At 39.0% G+C, this 18,531-nt stretch overlaps 1 protein-coding gene across 8 annotated transcripts in view; it reads right to left on the bottom strand.

The window, feature by feature from the left end:
• Positions 1-7,386: 7,386 nt before the first annotated feature.
• ggt1a (gamma-glutamyltransferase 1a) overlaps positions 7,387-18,531 on the bottom strand; it is a 73,450-nt gene continuing 62,305 nt past the window's right edge. For 4 of the 8 annotated variants that reach the window (XM_087262952.1, XM_087262951.1, XM_087262948.1 and 1 more), the window contains 3 exons: positions 16,611-16,723; positions 14,207-14,320; positions 7,387-11,003 (listed from right to left, as the gene is read on the bottom strand). In XM_087262952.1, coding sequence (XP_087119078.1) covers positions 10,857-11,003; positions 14,207-14,320; positions 16,611-16,723 — 374 coding nt within the window. In that variant the 3' untranslated portion in view covers positions 7,387-10,856. 8 annotated transcript variants of the gene reach the window in all.

Genomic DNA, 18,531 nt, shown 5'->3' on the forward strand with positions numbered 1-18,531 from the left:
CCTCCCACTGGCCATTAGAACAAATATCTTTAGCATGTAGCCATTCATAACTCTTAAACTTTAATTGATAATGGTCTTAAAAATGTCTCAAAATTGACTGGGTGAAACCTGCGTCCAATGGGTTGTTTTTGCAGAATGAAGGCCTTCATTCGTATTAAACTGCTCTCCACTTCACGTCAGGCTCTGAATTTATTCTCGGATATCAACTGCCTGGATCTACTCAGTCCCTTACGTAATGGTCATCAGTACAACATAAAATATTTGTGCTTATTTTCACTCGCTGAATAACTTTCAAGTAAGATTGAGTGGCTGTTTGATTGCCGAAATATTTTAATGGTGTACAACAGGACTCTTGAAAGTGTGTTGAAGTATTGACGTTGTGTATTACTGACTGCCTGTCAGGCTCTTGGCATCTCTCGGCATCTCTAAAGTGTGCAGATGGACGGTCAAAGGGAATGTTTAGCTCAGCTGCTCATCACTGATGCCTCCACAGCAAGACGTCCAGCATTTCTTTATAATTAACATCCCGAGCCCTGAAAATAGAACGCGTCTGACTCATGAAAATGCACTGCAAGATGCCATACCAACAATGCTGAGTGATTGCATTAGCTTTGGCATCATGATCGGAAAGTTCAACGCAGAATTATGAGCTCTAGTTATTCCGGAGCACAAGAATAAACGTTGTCGTGTAATCGCTTGACATAAGCAGTTAGCTTAACTTAAGCAGCAGTCAGCAGCAAACCCTTAGAGTCTGCCTTCTGCGCGAGACTAAAAGCCCAGTCATTTCAAGTCCACAGGGGAGCTTTAGTCCTGATTCTGCCTGCTGCTACCCCAAATCTTTTTCGCTCTCTTTCCTTTATGCTTCCCATCCCGGAGCTGAGAGCATATGGAAGCTGGAGGGTTTCCTGTCTGACAGTGGGATAATAGGATGTGAATCATCTCCTCAGCCCAAACCTATAGCCATCCTTAGCAAGCGCGGGCTGGGGGACAATACGACTGTCAGATTCTAGTGTGCTTCTGGACGTCGCCTTTTGTGTGTCAATCAGCAGATTTCCTTCATTCTCAGTTCATTCAGAGTGTGAGTGTGTTGTTGAGAACTCTTTGACGGAGCAGTGATGAGCTCTCCAGAAAGTGAACAAAAGCCCGCTCTGCAGTGAGTTATGAGAGGACGCCGGTGGCCGCACTACTGAAGGTGTACGTGGCTTTAGGGCTTTTGAAGAACAGAAAGATTTTCTTGTTTGCTTGAATATTTTATTCTGCCTTTTCCCTGCTGAGTTATGTCAGCATGGAAATAAATGCAAATCACACATAGGCGAGGCCTGGGGCGCTTTTATACTTGCATGTTTCCACTGGCTGCTGCTGCATTGAAGAGTGCCTGCGATATGAAATGTCAAATAGAAGTTAAAGAGTTTTATGTAAATATACACCTACTCTACTCTTCAAAATGATTGGGGTAGGTTTTTGAAAGAAGTCCCTTACGCACAGTAAGACTGTATTCATTTGATCAAATACATGAATAACATTGAATGACTTCAGCATATCTGGAGCATCTGCACATCACTAGTCACACAGAAATCACTAGTCTAACAGGACATCACTATTGTCTCTAACAGGACATCAATATAGTCTCTAAAAGGACATCACTATTGTATCTAACAGGACATCACTATAGTCTTTAACAGGATATCAATATAATCTCTATCCGGACCTCAATAGTCTCTAACAGGACATCACTATAGTCTATAACAGGACATCAATAGTCTCTAACAGGACATCAATAGTTAGTCTCTAACAGGACATCACTATTGTCTCTAACAGGACATCAATAGTCTCTAACAGGACATCACTAAAGTCTCTAACAGGACATTAATATAGTCTCTAACAGGACATCAATAGTTAGTCTCTAACAGGACATCACTATTGTCTCTAACAGGACATCAATAGTCTCTAACAGGACATCACTATTGTCTCTACAGGACATCACTATAGTCTTTAACAGGACCACAATAGTCTCTAACAGGACATCAGTATAGTCTCTAACAGAACATCACTATAGTCTTTAACAGGACATCACTATAGTCTTTAACAGAACATCATTATTGTCTCTAACAGGACATAACTAAAGTCTCTAACAGGACATCATTATTGTTTCTAACAGGACATCACTAAAGTCTTCAACAGGACATCACTATAGTCTTTGACAGGACATCATTATAGTCTCTAACAGGACCTCAATGGTCTCTAACATGACATAATTTATTTGTCAGTCTCTTTCAAAGTTCATTGCTTGTATTGAGTTTCCTAATCATAACTTTGTCACCAATGATTTTCCAAATATTTTCAATTAGGTTTAGTTCAGAACTCTGTACTGGCCATTTTAATATTTCTAACTTTAAGAAACTGCATGCTTTACCCATTTGCCTTGTGCATTCTCCTCCATTAAAAGTGCAGTCTGCGTGATGAAAACAGGGAAGGAAACACAATTTGCTGAAGGATCTTCTGATAAACATTTGCAGTCACTTTGCCATTATAAGAGATTAAACTCTTACTGCACAGAACACCACCTCCTCATTGCACTGCTTACTTTATTTTGCATTCAGTATTTTCCCAGTTTGACTAACATCATAATTTTTACCATCAGACCAAATAAATTAAACATGATTTTATAACTGAATTTACAGTTGAACCAGTTCCAACAAGGCTAAACTAACAGAGGTTAATGTCTTGATTTTATTTATTTTTTTGTTGCAGATACTGTAATTCGAGATCCTTACCCTGTTCAGCAATGAGCTAGCAATCAATTCCTGCAGCCTCGCTGAACTAATTGCCCATTGACATTCTCCACAATATTCTGTCTTCTTGTGCATTAGTCTGTTGCAGACAATCAGCCGTTTTGGGGACTTGAATGAGCAAGTGACATTGTAAAGATAAAATATTATCAAAATCTAGATTTGGAATGACCAACTTCTCTTGTTATGGCTGAAAGGTTCTCTTTGACCTTCAGTTGTTTAGTAAAGCTTCCATCGGAGGGTTTCAGTCACTTTTTAAACAGTCAAGCAATGTCATGGCTTCATCATTAGCCCCTGGTGCTAACACACACACACACACACACACACACACACACACACACACACACACACACACGTGACATTGCTTGGTTAACCTATTATGTCAAAATATATTCCTTCCATACTGTTATGCTAAAGGAAGACTGAACGTTCATGGTTCTGGATGCACAGGATTGCCATTCTGTTTGGTTGTGTTGAAATTACATAGCACTATTTAGAGCATGTAGACACCAGACCTTCATTACTTCATACAGAGAGGTACGTTGTTTACTTGGTTTTTATTATCCCTTCAAAGATGAGCAAGATTGTTATTCTAGATATATAAATATATTCCTGTGTGGCTGCAGACTGGGTAACTATGTGATTATGCTTTTGCTTTTTCAAAACATGTTTTTGCCCATGAGCTGGTTCAAAATGGCACTGTTTCATAAAATACAGCTTGCGCTATTTAGTAATTAGCTCTTACAAAATTCAAATAAACACTTAGGCAAACATACTGTCCAAAAACAGTTTAATTAATTAACAGCATAGCAACAGCCACAGGACAGTGGGTGTTTAAAAAATATATACACAAATGAATTTCTATACATTACCACCACAGAGTTTTTTTATGATCAACGGGTACAAATCTATAGCTTCATGAAATAGCTTAATTGTGGTCTGTACATTACACAGCATTATATCGCAGTCTTATGATTTGGAGACCAAAAAATGTCAACATTCAACAGCCCTTGTACATAATTTAACATAAAATGAGACTGACATATAATAGCATAGACCTCTGATGAAGATTTTTATGAATATCTCCAAACAGAGATGCATTATGAAAATCTCTAAAGAATATTTTAATATCCTACATTATCCTCATTTTAATTTGAAGGAACACTGCACTTTTCTTGAAATTTTACAATTCACCTAAAGTTAAACAATTGCGTTTTACCATGGTTAAATCAATTCAGGCAATATCCCAGTCTATCAGGAGAACTTTTAGCTTAGCTTAGTATAAATCATTTATTAAAAAAGCATGCGCAATGACAACATTTTTGATTAATATACCAGAACAAGCTTATTCCTAGCCATATCAACTTAGAACATAGCACAAAAGAAAAAAAGGAAAATGATCTAAACTTCTGGTCATTTTTTGAGTGAGATGCTAATGATTTATTCTAAGCTAAGCTAGAAGTGCTCTCGGCAGACCCAGAGATTGGCTGAACGGATTTAAAAATAGTAAACCTAAGATGTCATCTTCAGGGGACTTGTAAAAAGAGCCTAATTCCAAAAACAAAACAAAGCTTGTGTTCCATTAAATGTAAAAGATTTTTAGTTTTAGAAACAGTATTACCATACTCTTTATTAGGTACACCTGTCCAGCTGCTTGTAAACACAAATTTCTAAACAGCCAATCACATGGCAGCAGCTCAATGCATTTAGGCGTGTAGACATGGTGAAGATGATCTGCTGCCGCGCGCAACTCACCCTCACCGCTCTTAAGGTATGTCGTGCACAACTCACCCCCACCCCTCTTCAGGTATGTCGTGCACAACTCACCCCCACCCCTCTTCAGGTACGTCATGCGCAAATCACCCCCACCCCTCTTTAGATACGTCGTGCTCAAATCACCCCCACCCCTCTTCAGGTACGTTCCGCGCAAATCACCCCCACCCCTCTTCAGGTACGTTCCACGCAAATCACCCCCACCCCTCTTCAGGTACGTTCCGCGCAAATCACCCCCACCCCTCTTCAGGTACGTTCCACGCAAATCACCCCCACCCCTCTTCAGGTACGTTCCACGCAAATCACCCCCACCCCTCTTCAGGTACGTCGCGCGCAAATTACCCCCACCCCTCTTCAGATACATCGTGCTCAAATCACCCCCACCCCTCTTCAGGTACGTCGTGCAAAACTCACCCCCACTGCTCTTCAGGTACGTCGCGCGCAAATCACCCCCACCCCTCTTCAGGTTCGTCGCGCGCAAATCACCCCCATCCCTCTTCAGGTATGTCATGCGCAAATCACCCCCACCCCTCTTCAGGTACGTCGCGCGCAAATCACCCCCACCCCTCTTCAGGTACATCGCACGCAAATCACCCCCACCCCTCTTCAGGTACGTTGCACGCAAATCACCCCCACCCCTCTTCAGGTACGTCACGCGCAAATCACCCCCACCCCTCTTCAGGTACATCGCACGCAAATCACCCCCACCCCTCTTCAGGTACGTTGCACGCAAATCACCCCCACCCCTCTTCAGGTACGTCGCGTGCAACTCACCCCCACCCCTCTTCAGGTACGTCGCGTGCAAATCACACCCACCCCTCTTCAGGTACGTCGCGCGCAACTCACCCCCACCCCTCTTCAGGTACGTCGCGCGCAACTCACACCCACCCCTCTTCAGGTACGTCGCGCGCAACTCACCCCCACCCCTCTTCAGGTACGTCGCGCGCAACTCACCCCCACCGCTTTTCAGGTACGTAACGCGCAACTCACCCCCACCGCTCCTTAGGTACATGACGCGCAACTCACCCCCACCGCTCTTCAGGTACGTCACGCGCAACTCACCCTCACCGCTCTTAAGGTAAGTCGTGCGCAACTCACCCCCACCGCTCTTCAGGTACGTCACGCGCAACTCACCCTCACCGCTCTTAAGGTAAGTCGTGCGCAACTCACCCCCACCCCTCTTCAGGTACGTCGCGCGCAACTCACCCTCTCCGCTCTTCAGGTATGTCCCGCGCAACTCACCCTCACCGCTATTCAGGTACGTTGCGCACAAATCACCCCCACCCCTCTTCAGGTACGTGGCACGCAAATCACCCCCACCCTACTTCAGGTACGTCGCGTGCAACTCACCCCCACCCCTCTTCAGGTACGTTGCGCGCAACTCACCCCCATCGCTTTTCAGGTACGTAATGCGCAACTCACCCCCACCGCTCCTTAGGTACATGACGCGCAACTTACCCTCACCACTCTTCAACTTACCCCCACCGCTCTTCAGTAATGTTGCGCGCAACTCAAACCCATCGCTTTTCAAGTAATTCACGTGCACCTCACCTCCACCGCGCTTCAGATATGTCGCGTACAACTCACCCCCAACGCTCTTCAGGTACATTTTGGGCAACTCACCCCCACCCCTCTTCAGGTATGTCGCGCGCAAATCACCCCCACCCCTCTTCAGGTACGTTCCGCGCAAATCACCCCCACCCCTCTTCAGGTACGTCGCGCACAACTCACCCCCACCGCTTTTCAGGTACGTGGCGCACAACTCACCCCCACCGCTCCTTAGGTACATGACGCGCAACTCACCCCCACCGCTCTTCAGGTACGTCACGCTTAACTCACCCTCACCGCTCTTAAGGTAAGTCATGCGCAACTCACACCCACCCCTCTTCAGGCACGCCGTGTACAAATCACCTCCACCCCTCTTCAGGTACGTCGCGCGCAACTCACCCTCCACGGCTTTTCAGGAATGTCGCGAGCAACTCTCCCCCACCGCTCTTCAACTTACCCCCACCGCTCTTCAGGTATGTTGCGCGTAACTCAAACCCATTGCTTTTCACGCGCAAGTCACCCCCACCCCTCTTCAGGTACGTTTCGGGCAACTCACCCCCACCCCTCTTCAGGTTTGTCGCGCGCAACTCACCCCCACCCCTTTTCAGTTATGTCGCGCGCAACTCACCCCCACCAGTCTTCAGGGTCGTCACGCACACACACACCCCTACTCAGATACGTTGGACACTAAACACAATTGGGATGAATAAGAGAAAATATCCAGTGAGCGGCAGTTCTGTGGGTGCTTTGTTGCTTGGTTGATGCCAGAGGTCAGAAGAGAATGGCCAGACTGGTTCAGGCTGATACAAAGGCAACAGTAACTTAAATAACCACTCGTTACAACCGAGGTATGCAGAAGAGCATCTCTAAACACACAACACGTCCAATCTTGAGGCGGATTAAGTGTACCTAATAAAGTGGCCGGTGAGTGTATATTGCTCTAATGAGTCCAAATGTGCCCTAAATAATACAAACATCAAGACCTGATGTGAACATAATGCCTCAGAGCTCAGGTCTCTTTCAAGTACACAAGTCGTTTACTTATAACAGATTAACAGTCGTTAATGTTGTTTAGCATTTCACATTAGGCAAGTCATCTCTGAAGAGAATGGCTGTATACCGAATGTCAAGTGAGGTAATCTGACGCCACACATGCGCTTTTACTTATGAATGGCTGTGTATGTTAATAATAGCTTGTCTTCACCATAAAAACATAATTATTCCAGTTCAGTGTTTAAAAATAAATATGCTGGATACATTAAAAGAAACATTCAGCTTGTTGAGTTTGCTACACATTTTAATAGTGCCTGATATATACAACAATTTGTAACTTTTTGATTCAAAGGCTAATTAGTATTAATTTTTATGATTTCATTCTTACATTTTAGTATCATTTGATCATTTGACATTGTTCGAATATGTATGAATTAGCCATTTTTTTCTGACAATATGTAAAATAATTATGTTTCCTTGTGAAATCGGGCTGGATATTCCAACACAATCTAATGGCAATTCTTAACCATTTGATTTAGTGGCTTATTCTTTTGAATGCATACAATCTCATTCGTACAATTTAGTATGATTTGCATATCCCCCAATGATGGCTGAGTTTAGGGGCGGTGTTGGGTGCCATACCTTCTTTTTAAAAATCATACATTTTTTGTACGACTGAACTCATACAAATTTGCCACTAAACAAAAGACAAAATTCATACTTTTTTTTCGTGAGATCAGGTTGAATCATTCAGTGTCTACCATAAAAATTAGGAAGCATAAAGAGATTAGAGATTATTGTACACTCTCAGAAATAAAGGTACAGGAGCTGTCACTGGGGCACTACCTTTTCAAAAGATGCATATTTGTACCCAAATATTCCACAGTGGTACCTAAAAGACGCCCAGATGTACCTAAAAGTACCTTTGAGGTACCATTATGGACCCTTCAGGTACAAAAATGTACCTTTTGAAAAGGTACTGGCCCAGTGACAGCTCCTGTACCTTTTTTTCTGAGAGTTAAATTTGTTAAATTTGATCCTTTTTTTTTCTGTTGAACACAACACTGAATCAAATTTTATAGGTTTAGTTTTCAACTAAAAATTCAAACAAAAAGTTTAGATTTTTAAATTAACCTCATTTAAAAGTCAACACCCACCAAGTAGTTGTGTTTTAAAGATATCTAAGGGAGTATATGCACAGCTAGTGTTTTTCAGCCAATGATGAACTTTCAGTAAAAGGTTAATGTCACTTTTTTTCAGTTTCACAAGGTTCCTTTTACAGAATTAATGTTGTAATGAAATTACAATACATTCAGTTAAATAGTCTTAAGCATCCGTTTAGTTGTTCAGTTGTTAAAATAAGATGAAAGACTGTTTAAATGCAAGCGCTGTCATTAGCAGCAGGCGAGCGCAGAAACTTCTTTGCAAGTACTGGGGTAAAATTAATTTCCCTTTTAAAGTTTGGTCTGATGCCTACTTTATATCGTATCTCAGCCAGGCAGTGAAGATTTCTGTTTTTTTTTTTTTGTTTGTTTTTTTTTTAAGAAATCTGATCTTAAACGTGTCGATTTTGTGTGGGATGACAATTCAACAGAAGCCCTGGGGCTGGCTGTCTGAAATTAAAAGTCTATGTGCATATACACAGACTATATCTAAAAAATCTATCTAAACAATAGTCCAAAACAGACTAAGTAGATTAGACAGACTTCACATGTAGTCATTCCATCCTTTCTATTTAAGGACTAGTAAAATTTTGCACTATTGTTATAGACATCTTTTGGATTTTCACTAACAGACATTCTTTAGACATGTTTTAGTCAGGACGCCTATGTTTAGAGTTTCAAAGTGCAAGTTTTTAGAAATGAATCTCTGAACATACAAATGCTTGATTAGGTAAAAATGATGTGCGTGTTACACATTCAGTCTGTAACTTAAGCCTGAACTACTATCGCCAACTGGTCTACAAATCAAAACAATTCTCTCAAAGACTGTTTACATGGACATCAGTAATCTAACTATGCTTTAATCTAAAAAAGACAATGATACGATTAAGGTGTTTACATGAGTCGAACATGTATGTAATATTTTTGAATGTTCCTTTCATGATCCAGTTTTACATGTTATATCGCATAGATTAATTAACGTCATTGCATCACCATGCTATCCACATTTCTTTAGAATTTCATGTATTTTCGGGTGTTTTATATTTCATTTGTTGACTTTATCTGCAGTTCAGCAGCTTCACTTCGATTCAGGAACATTTTATTCATCCATCCATGACCTGTGTGTATGAACCATACTGTCGCAAATCGTGTTGAAAAGACGATGGTAATAGTTTGATTAAGGTGTTTACAGGTTGTACTGGTAAAATCGGCATACTCCACATCGTCACTTTGAAATTCTAAGATTCTATCTGCATCCTGAATGATTTTGAGACTTTGAGCTTCAAAGTTTTTGCAGTACATAGTAATCAGTATGTGTGTAACATTTGTTTTTTAAATAATAAATGTAAACAACTTATAAAAAGACATCCCATAATGTAAATAAGTTGTCATTTAATAAGTATATATGAACGATAATTAGAATATAATGACAATAACTCTATTTTGTCAAAAATGTCAGATAGAATTAAGATGTAATTCTAAGGTGATGACATGTCTTAATTAGATTTTTGTTTAGTTTGATTATGACCTATAAGGAATAAATTAATAAAAAAATCGCTGTTTACATAGTATACTCTTAATCATTGTCTTAATCGTTTTAAAATGGGATTATCGGTGTTCATGTAAACGTATTCATTGTTGCACATGACCTTTCCTTTTTTAGTTGCTAAATCCACACTTGGAATTTAAAAATATTGATTACCATCAGACATTTTAATTGTTGTTTACCATTTTTGCATGGTAGTTTTGCCCTTTTAAGGTTAAAATCAGTACTGCATAGAGATAGATGACCAACAAGCCTTTTGTGTCCAAAAAAAAAAGAAAAAAAAAGAAACATTTGCAGGATCTGTGTGAGGACGAGTTTATAGCTTGTTTATTTTGATTTAGTGGCCAATTCATATGAATTTGTTCCTCATTCACAAATTTTAGGATGGTTTGCTCATCCACCAATGACAGTTGGGTTTAGGGATGTGCTTTTGGGTCATGCCTCCTTTTAAAATTTGTTTTCATACTAATGAAATCTTTGGAATTTGCACAGATTAGCCACTTTTCTGATGATGTACATCTAAAATAGTTTTGTTTTCTCAGGCTGAGGAATATTCATTTTGTTAGGAATAGTCTCTTTTTTTGAATAAAAATGAACTCCCTATGAATAAACCTGTAATATTTTAGTCTTTATTTACTTATTTATTTATTTGTACGGTTATGTACCCTGACTTGGTCACATTTACAGACATGTTTTGTGTTAATATGAGCTTTGAAGATTCTCAACATGAAACCCCCAGGAACTTCATTACACAAACAAAGAACCCGTACAATAGAATCAGGCACCAAAAAGACCCCTGATAATAAATCCTCTTTTATACACACAAAAGGAATAAATAAGCTTGGTAAAATCATAAATATCAAAGAAACATTTCCCCATCAACAAAATAAAATAAAATAAATAATAAATACAGGGAGTCTTTGTGCAACTTTGTGCATTGTGGTCCATGTTGATCATTAGCCTGAAAGGTCTGTTGCTTCTGAATGTATCCATTTTTCACGACTGAGTCTCTGAAGGTCCACGAATGGTGAGATGGACTGGCGTTCAGTATCCTGCAGGATAGCCGCCTTTCCTGGGGTCACATTCAGCACAGAGTTTGTCCCCTTGCCGCACGATGGCCTGGACCACTGCACCTGGTGTCCTCTGTAGCTCTGTTACGTGATTCTTCTGTTCCAAGCCATCAAGAACACTCTGTAGTAGGTATGGAGATGGTTACAATCACACACACACATAAAAAAAATAATATGCAATTGAATTATATGCTTATCTTATCTTGCTGGGTTTAGACTACACACATCCACTGTGTTCTATTTGGAAGGGCTCATCCTTACACCCTAATCCCTTTGAAGGGTTTACCCTCTGGGGTGACAGCTTTAAAGGGATTAGGCCATAGAGATGATCCCTTCCGCAGTGTGCAACACCAAACAACTTCCCTGTGCAAAGGATCACGGGGGCTTTAAGAGTCACCTTCAGTTGTAACCTTTGGAATCTTTTAATCTAAAGGGCCATTCGAAGTGGCCATTTAAATACACTATATATTGTGTTAATGAACATACAGTCTATTGATATTGTGAGCACTTTAAAATACTGTGAACAATTAATTACTTTTAGATACATTTGTTATATTAATTAATGTGTATCACAGGAGCAAATTCTTGCAGACTTAATAAGCTGTTTTCAAAAGTTCACACTTAGATGATGATTGATTGGCATGTTTGGCATGTTGTCCCAGAAAAGAGCCTTGAGCTCATAAGATCCTCTAACGTAGGGCTCCCTCCCTTTTGCAAGGCGAGAGGGAAGTTTGAGCTCAGGTAGATCTCGAGAACTCCCTTGCTGTAGTAGCTAATGAACAGATTGTGATTGCTCTTAAGAGATAATAACTCACTAGGAGCATGTCTATGGTGCCAATTTGGATTAGTCAATTAACTTAAGTTGCATGTTTTTGGACAGTGGAAGGAAAGCGGGGAAGCAGGGGAAAACCTACAAGAGCATGGGGGGAACGTGTAAACTCTGTCGGCTGGCTTGGTAAGGATTAAAACCAGTGACGTTCTTGCTGTGAGGCAACAGTGCCAACCACTAGGCCACCATGCCAACCATCTTGGAAAGGAGGAGGAGTAGGGGTGGAAGAGGAAATTTTACAAAATGAAAATGGCTGTGATATATTTATAGTGGCTTAGGAATCGTCTGATTGGTGAACCATAAACTGGATGATGCAGTACCAGCTGCAAGCAATCACAAGCACGTGATCCTCTTAAAATTTGTTTATAAATAAACCACTTATTTTTTAGACAGCATTTTCAAATGGTAGTCTGGACTAATGTGCTGAAATATTGACTAAAATTTTTGTGTCCTTTTAAAGGTCAATTGGTTGTTAAAATAGATCTCCTTTTGTTAATAGTATTTAATTAAGTTAAAGTGACCTTTTATTAATCTTATCTGATGTTAATTTCTTAGTTAATGACCAATAACTATAACGAAAAGCCAAAATCATTTTATTAAATGTGGACAAATTAATTGAGTTAGTAACTATTAAAATTCAGTTGGATTTTTTTAAAGCGAGTCTTTTTAATCAGTTAACTAACATTCACTAATAAGCCTTTGTTGTAAAGTGCTACCTATTGAACTAGTTGTCTATAATTCTTTAATTTGGTTGAAACATTTGTTCACTCTGAACATGTACAGTATACAATAAAGCAATACATTAAGTATTTGGGGTTATACCTGTTACCTTTTTTTGTCAATGTTAATAATGTTTTGTCTTATGTCAATATAGTGATAATGCTATTCTGATAAAATCTTCAGCAATTGCAACAAGATTAATTACACCGTCATTAACCACGACATGGGCTCAGTGGTTGGCAATTTCACCTCACAGCAAGAAGGCTACTGGTTTAAGTCCCGGCTGGGCCAGTTGGCATTTTTAAGTCGAGTTTGCACATTCTGCCTTTGTTCACGTGGATTTTCTCCACAGACCAAGCTAAATTGACATCATTTATGTGTGTGTGTGTGTGTGTGTGTGTAAATGTGAGAGTTATGTGTGTTTCCCAGTACTGGGTTGCGGCTGGAAGGGCATCTGCTGCATAAAACTAACACAATCTCATGGGAATTCGTAACGTTTTGCTTTAGTGGCTAATTCGTATGAATTCGTACGATCTAATTCGCACAATTTGGTACAATTTGCTCATCCCCCAGTGAAGGTTGGGTTTAGGGGTGGGGTTAGGTGCCACACCTACTTTTTAAAATCAACCATTTTGTACGAATTCGTACGAATTAGCCACTAAACTGGCAAAACGTAAATACGTTTTCTCGTGAGATCAGGCTGATAAAACATATGCTGGAAGGTCATTCCTTCATGAATAATTGAATAAAACAAATCAATAGCGTGGAAGCCAGCATTTTTACAGTGAACTTTTATTCCCCTGTGTCTGAAAGATGTGTATGGAAGAGCTTTTGTTCTTCTATTTAATAAAGCCTGTCATGAAGGACTGACAACCTTTAGCCTTTCCACTAGTACATACTACATACCAGGGATTCTCAACCGGTTTCCGTGGCCCACTAGTGGGTCTCAGCAATCCTGCAGGTGGGCCGCGACATCTAAATTAGCCCAACTCTCAATATTATACTATAATTTTTACATTTCATTATTAATGTTCTATATTAAAATGATTGAGGTAATGCACTTTCTCCTCTGATTGATTACTTCAAACTCGGCACAAAAACAGCCTCATGATCGTGTCTGCAACAAATAAGTCTGGTCATTCACAAACTATGTGAGAAGTTGAAGTGAAAGTCTCTCTTTGTGTATTTTTGTGTGAAGTTGTCCAAAGTAATGTTAGCGATCTCCCAACACTATCCAGCTGCAAACTTAACCACCATCAGATCAACACATTTGAACAGATTTATGGTGTTTACTGTATTTTACATGGGTCTGTATATTTTTGAATAGTAGATATTTAATACTAGATATTCCGTCAGTAAAGTTTAAAACAGAAGATAGTCTTTTGCAATCTCCCTGTTGACCTGTAGTTATCTCTGAATATATATATAGTTTTAATATATTATGTAGTTTTAGTTTTATATTCAATTACATTTAAATACAATTATATTTTTTTCATAAAATGCTGATAATAGAAAATAAAAGAGGACACGGCAAATGTATAACATATATACTTGTTAATAAATAAAGGATTAAATGAGCATTTCAAACTAACAGGTGGGCTTTCAAATATATTGATTGGAGAAAGAAGTGGGCCCCGAAGTGAAAAAGGTTGAGAACCCCTTGTGTGCTATTTACAAACATAATCACCCAATGATCTATGATGTCAAATGAGCTACTATTGTGTAGTCTAAGCCCAGTATTAAATAGAGTTCGGAAGTCAAGTAGAGGAACCCACCTGCTCAAAGTCCTGTTCCACGACGGTCATGTTGGGGTTGAGTTGGTTGTGGACTCTGGGCTCTGTCACTGCTTTTTTCAGGTCATAGTTAAAGAACAGCGAGTTTAGGATCACCTGTTAGAAGTGAGATAGCAGAGCTGAAAAGACGTGTATGTATATCAAAACAGTTTTGGTAAAGTTAATAATAAGAAGTAGGTTTACAACAACATTAAGTGGGCACCTTGATGTCAAAACAACATCAAACTGAAAATGGATTTGATGTCAAAACCATATCCACACATTGATGCCATTTTGTCCAACAAAATAATGACCAAAAATTGTTATAATGTGAAAAAGCTTCAATTCCAAATTTACAATAGATTTTGTATCGCTACAAAGCATGTAAATCTTAATCACAAAATGACATCAAATTGACATCTAACATTGACATCAGAAAACCTGTTAATTACAGGACAGCTCCGTAATCGATTTGTTTTGTTTTTTGACTCAAGTGTTACAGTAGATGTCAATTTGATGTCATTTTGAGATCAAGGCTGTCAACTAACATAAAATCGATTGAAATTTCTAATGTTTTTTAACATAATTTTTACATTAAGGTGCCCAATGAAGGATTTACAATATACTTGCATGATTTATTGTTCAGAAAACTTGAACATTAACATATTCAGAACATTTTATTCACCCTCTGTCAAAACTATTTACACTCAAAAAATTGACATTTTCTGTTTGTTCAAAGTACCTATTTAAATTGAGCTGAATCACACAATTCTTGAGAGTTTTTACAACAACTTAATTGTTTTATGTTTAAGCCACTTAAATTTGTAAAAGAAACTAATAAGTTAACTTAATTCCTTCATGTTGTCCCAACACAAATCGATTGTGTAGAATCCAGCATTTTCGTTTAGTGTATACGTAGGCAAATGCCTTATTTGACCGCTTAATACAAGTCGACGAGCTGACCATCTTGAAGTAGTTGCTTTATCATCACCTACAGTTAATTAAAAACAATAAAAGGTTTAATGCCACAACACGAGCTAACCTTTCATGAGTAATGATGTGCTGGTTTGTGTTTTTAAAAGTCACAGATATGGATATTCAAACAAATAAGTAAGCATTTACATAGATGTACTAGATAAGTAGATAACAGTGCTGCGTTATATGATTCCATGTTACGGCAGCAAAGTTTCTAGCCATCTACATAGAAAATAGCATCTTTTCATTTTCCATTATGAGTCATGCTTTACATAGGAAAATGATCAAACTCTTGTTTTTAATTTTTAGATTGAGAAGGTTCTAGTCCAATCCAATTTATTGATTTATGCCAAGATAAAAATGCTTTCACCAGACCCAGAGATTGGCTAAATTGATTGGTAAAATAAAAGGTAAAACTGTACTGTATACCTTGATAAACAGTAAAAAAAAAAAAAAAAAAAAGTACAGTGTTCCTTTAAGGCAGGTGTTTTCTGTTGGAAAGATTAACTTGTTTTGGGAATGGTTGTTTACCTCTACACTCACTGGCCACTTTATTAGGTACACTTTACAAGTAACGGGTTGGACCCCCTTTTGTATTCAGAACTGCCTTAATCCTTTGTGGCGTAGATTCAACAAGGTACTGGAAATACTCCTCAGAGATTTTGAGCTGAACAAAATAAACAATGCTTAGGAAGGCTGTGGTGTTGACATGATTCTCAATTGATACCACTTGGCCCAAAGTGTCCCCGCCACCACCAGCAGCCTGATCTGTTCATATAAGGCAGGATGAATCCATGTTTTCATGTTGTTGACACCAAATTCTGATAATACCATCTTAATGTTGCAGCAGAAATCGAGACTCATCAGAGCAGGCAACGTTTTTCCAATCTTCTATTATAGGAGTGACACTTGGTGTGGTCGTCTGCTGCTGTAGCCCATCTGCCTCAAGGTTCGATGTGTTGTACGTTCAGAGATGCTCTTTTGCATCTCTCTGTTGTGACGAGTGGTTATTTGAGTTACTGATTCCTTTCTATCAGCTTAAACCAGTCTGGCCATTCTCCTCTGACCTTTGGCAACAACAAGGCATTTGCCCCCACAGAATAGTGCTTGAAACCATAGCGGATAGTCTTGACCATGTCTACATGCCTAAATGCATTGAGTTGCTGCCATGTGATTGGCTAATTAGAAATTTACGTTAACGAGCAATTAAACACATGTACCTAATAATGTGGCTTGTGAGTTTAAATTACATTCCATATGCATATTAAGTAATCCAAAGAACCCAAGAAGCTAGCACCAACAAAACTGAATGTCCAGTAGCTTGTATTATTGTTTAGGTTATAGCAAAAGTACAATTGACAAGCACACTTTTGAAGACAACTTTAAAATGAAGAAATTCACATAAACTCAATCTATGCATGTAAATGGTTACCAGAGCGGTAGCTGTGGTGATTTTCGTCCCACCTGAGGCCCCGACCACCATTTTGACTCTGTTATGTTTGTCAAAAATGATTGTGGGGCACATTGATGAAAGGGGTCTTTTACCTAGACAAAAAAGAAGAAGAAAAAAAGAAGAATGTTAAGAAGTGTCATTGTTTGAATTTGATCTCTGTGCTTATAAAGATGGAAAGGATAATTATTTGTCATTCTCACTCACTGGCTACTCTATTATATACACCTCTTTAACTCACAAATGCACATATCAAATCAGTGGTGGACAAAGTACACAAGTATATAAATATATAAAAAACTAAAAAAAAAAATTACACTTTGTGCTGACATATGTAAAAGGCTGAAATGCAAAATAAGTATAGTTATGCGTGTTAAAAAAAAATCTTATTACACAGAGTAGTTTAAGAAGTGCATTCACACAATATACCTTAGTGCGGTATATTTTACATCTACTTATTGATTTTTTCTTGTTTATGGTGATTGGTTAAGTGGAGTAATCCGTCCTGTGACTCCCACAAATTGCGAATAGAAATATCATATCGGCGACGCGGTGGCGCAGTAGGTAGTGCTGTAGCCTCACAGCAAGAAGGTCGCTGGTTCGAGCCTTGGCTGGGTCAGTTGCCGTTTCTTTTTGTCCGTAGCGTGTGAGTGTGAATGAGTGTGTATGGATGTTTCCTTGAGATTGGTTGCAGTCGGAAGGGCATCCGCTGCGTAAAACATGCTGGATAAGTTAGCATTTCCTTCCGCTGTGGCGACCCCGAATTAATAAATTAACAAAACCGAAAAGAAAATGAATGAACAAATGAAATATCATATCACAGAAAGACCAACCTCAAGGCATGGATGCAAACACGTACAGTGTGGAAGCATTAAAAGTGTCTAAGAAGATTTAAAATCATTCAAATTTAACCAAGAGATCATTTAAGATGAAAAATGACTACTGAATGATGACTGAAATTGCCAATTGCCTTAAAAAAATAAATGCAATACAGAATGTAGTGTTTTAAACACATTTGCAAGTTTCATGTATTCTATCAGTACTGCATGGATTTGCAATGCAATCTGCTGGACGCTCACTGCTTGTTACTCTGGGTTCAAAGTGTATAACCTGAGTATTAAAATATCATCACAGATAGATTTTGGTGTTTTTTATTACAGTACAAAAACCTTGAGTGTCACTTTATAATAGCTACACACTATGAATAGGATACACAGAATTCATGTAAACTTGCTTCTGTTGGCTTATTATTGCATACATTATTGTAACTTGTTCTTACATTAATCTCACATTTTTAATGTATTGTCAGTGAATGCAAATAATTTAACTTACATTTAGAAAAACCTAAAAACGCCTCTGATGTAAGCTACCTTATTATTTAGAAAGGCCTTCAAGTGGATTAAATTTGTTCAATGTTTACTATACTCACTACTCTTAAGTGCTTTTTACTGATACTTTTTACAATAGATATGTCAAGATCGCCAGCGATCATTTACGTGTGACATTACAACATGTTTTCCTTGTCTTGTTTTTCCATGTTTTGACTCGCGCCTAGTTTGTCTTTTTGTCCTTGTCTTCCTTCAGCCTTCTGACCTCTCGTCTGTTATTGTACTACGATTTTGGACTGCTTTTATACATCTGTTTGCACCCGTGTTGACCATTGCTTGCCTGACTGCGTCAATAAACCTGCATTTGGATCCAAACTCTGTTGTCAGTGTAACTCCCCAGGTTACAGAAGACTCGACCATCAGAGTGAGTGTGTGTGCAGCTTAAGTGGTGTGTGTAATCAGTCCTTGACAATCCTCCGGTGGTGCGTGTGTAATCAGTCAGAATGAGGAATCATATGTGTGAGCTGAGTGCATGTATGAAAATGCAGTCCATGAATGGCGGATTTGTAGTCCAT

Source organism: Danio rerio, chromosome 8 (assembly GCF_052040795.2).
Source record: "Danio rerio strain M-AB ecotype USA chromosome 8, GRCz13ab, whole genome shotgun sequence".
NCBI lineage: Eukaryota > Metazoa > Chordata > Actinopteri > Cypriniformes > Danionidae > Danio > Danio rerio.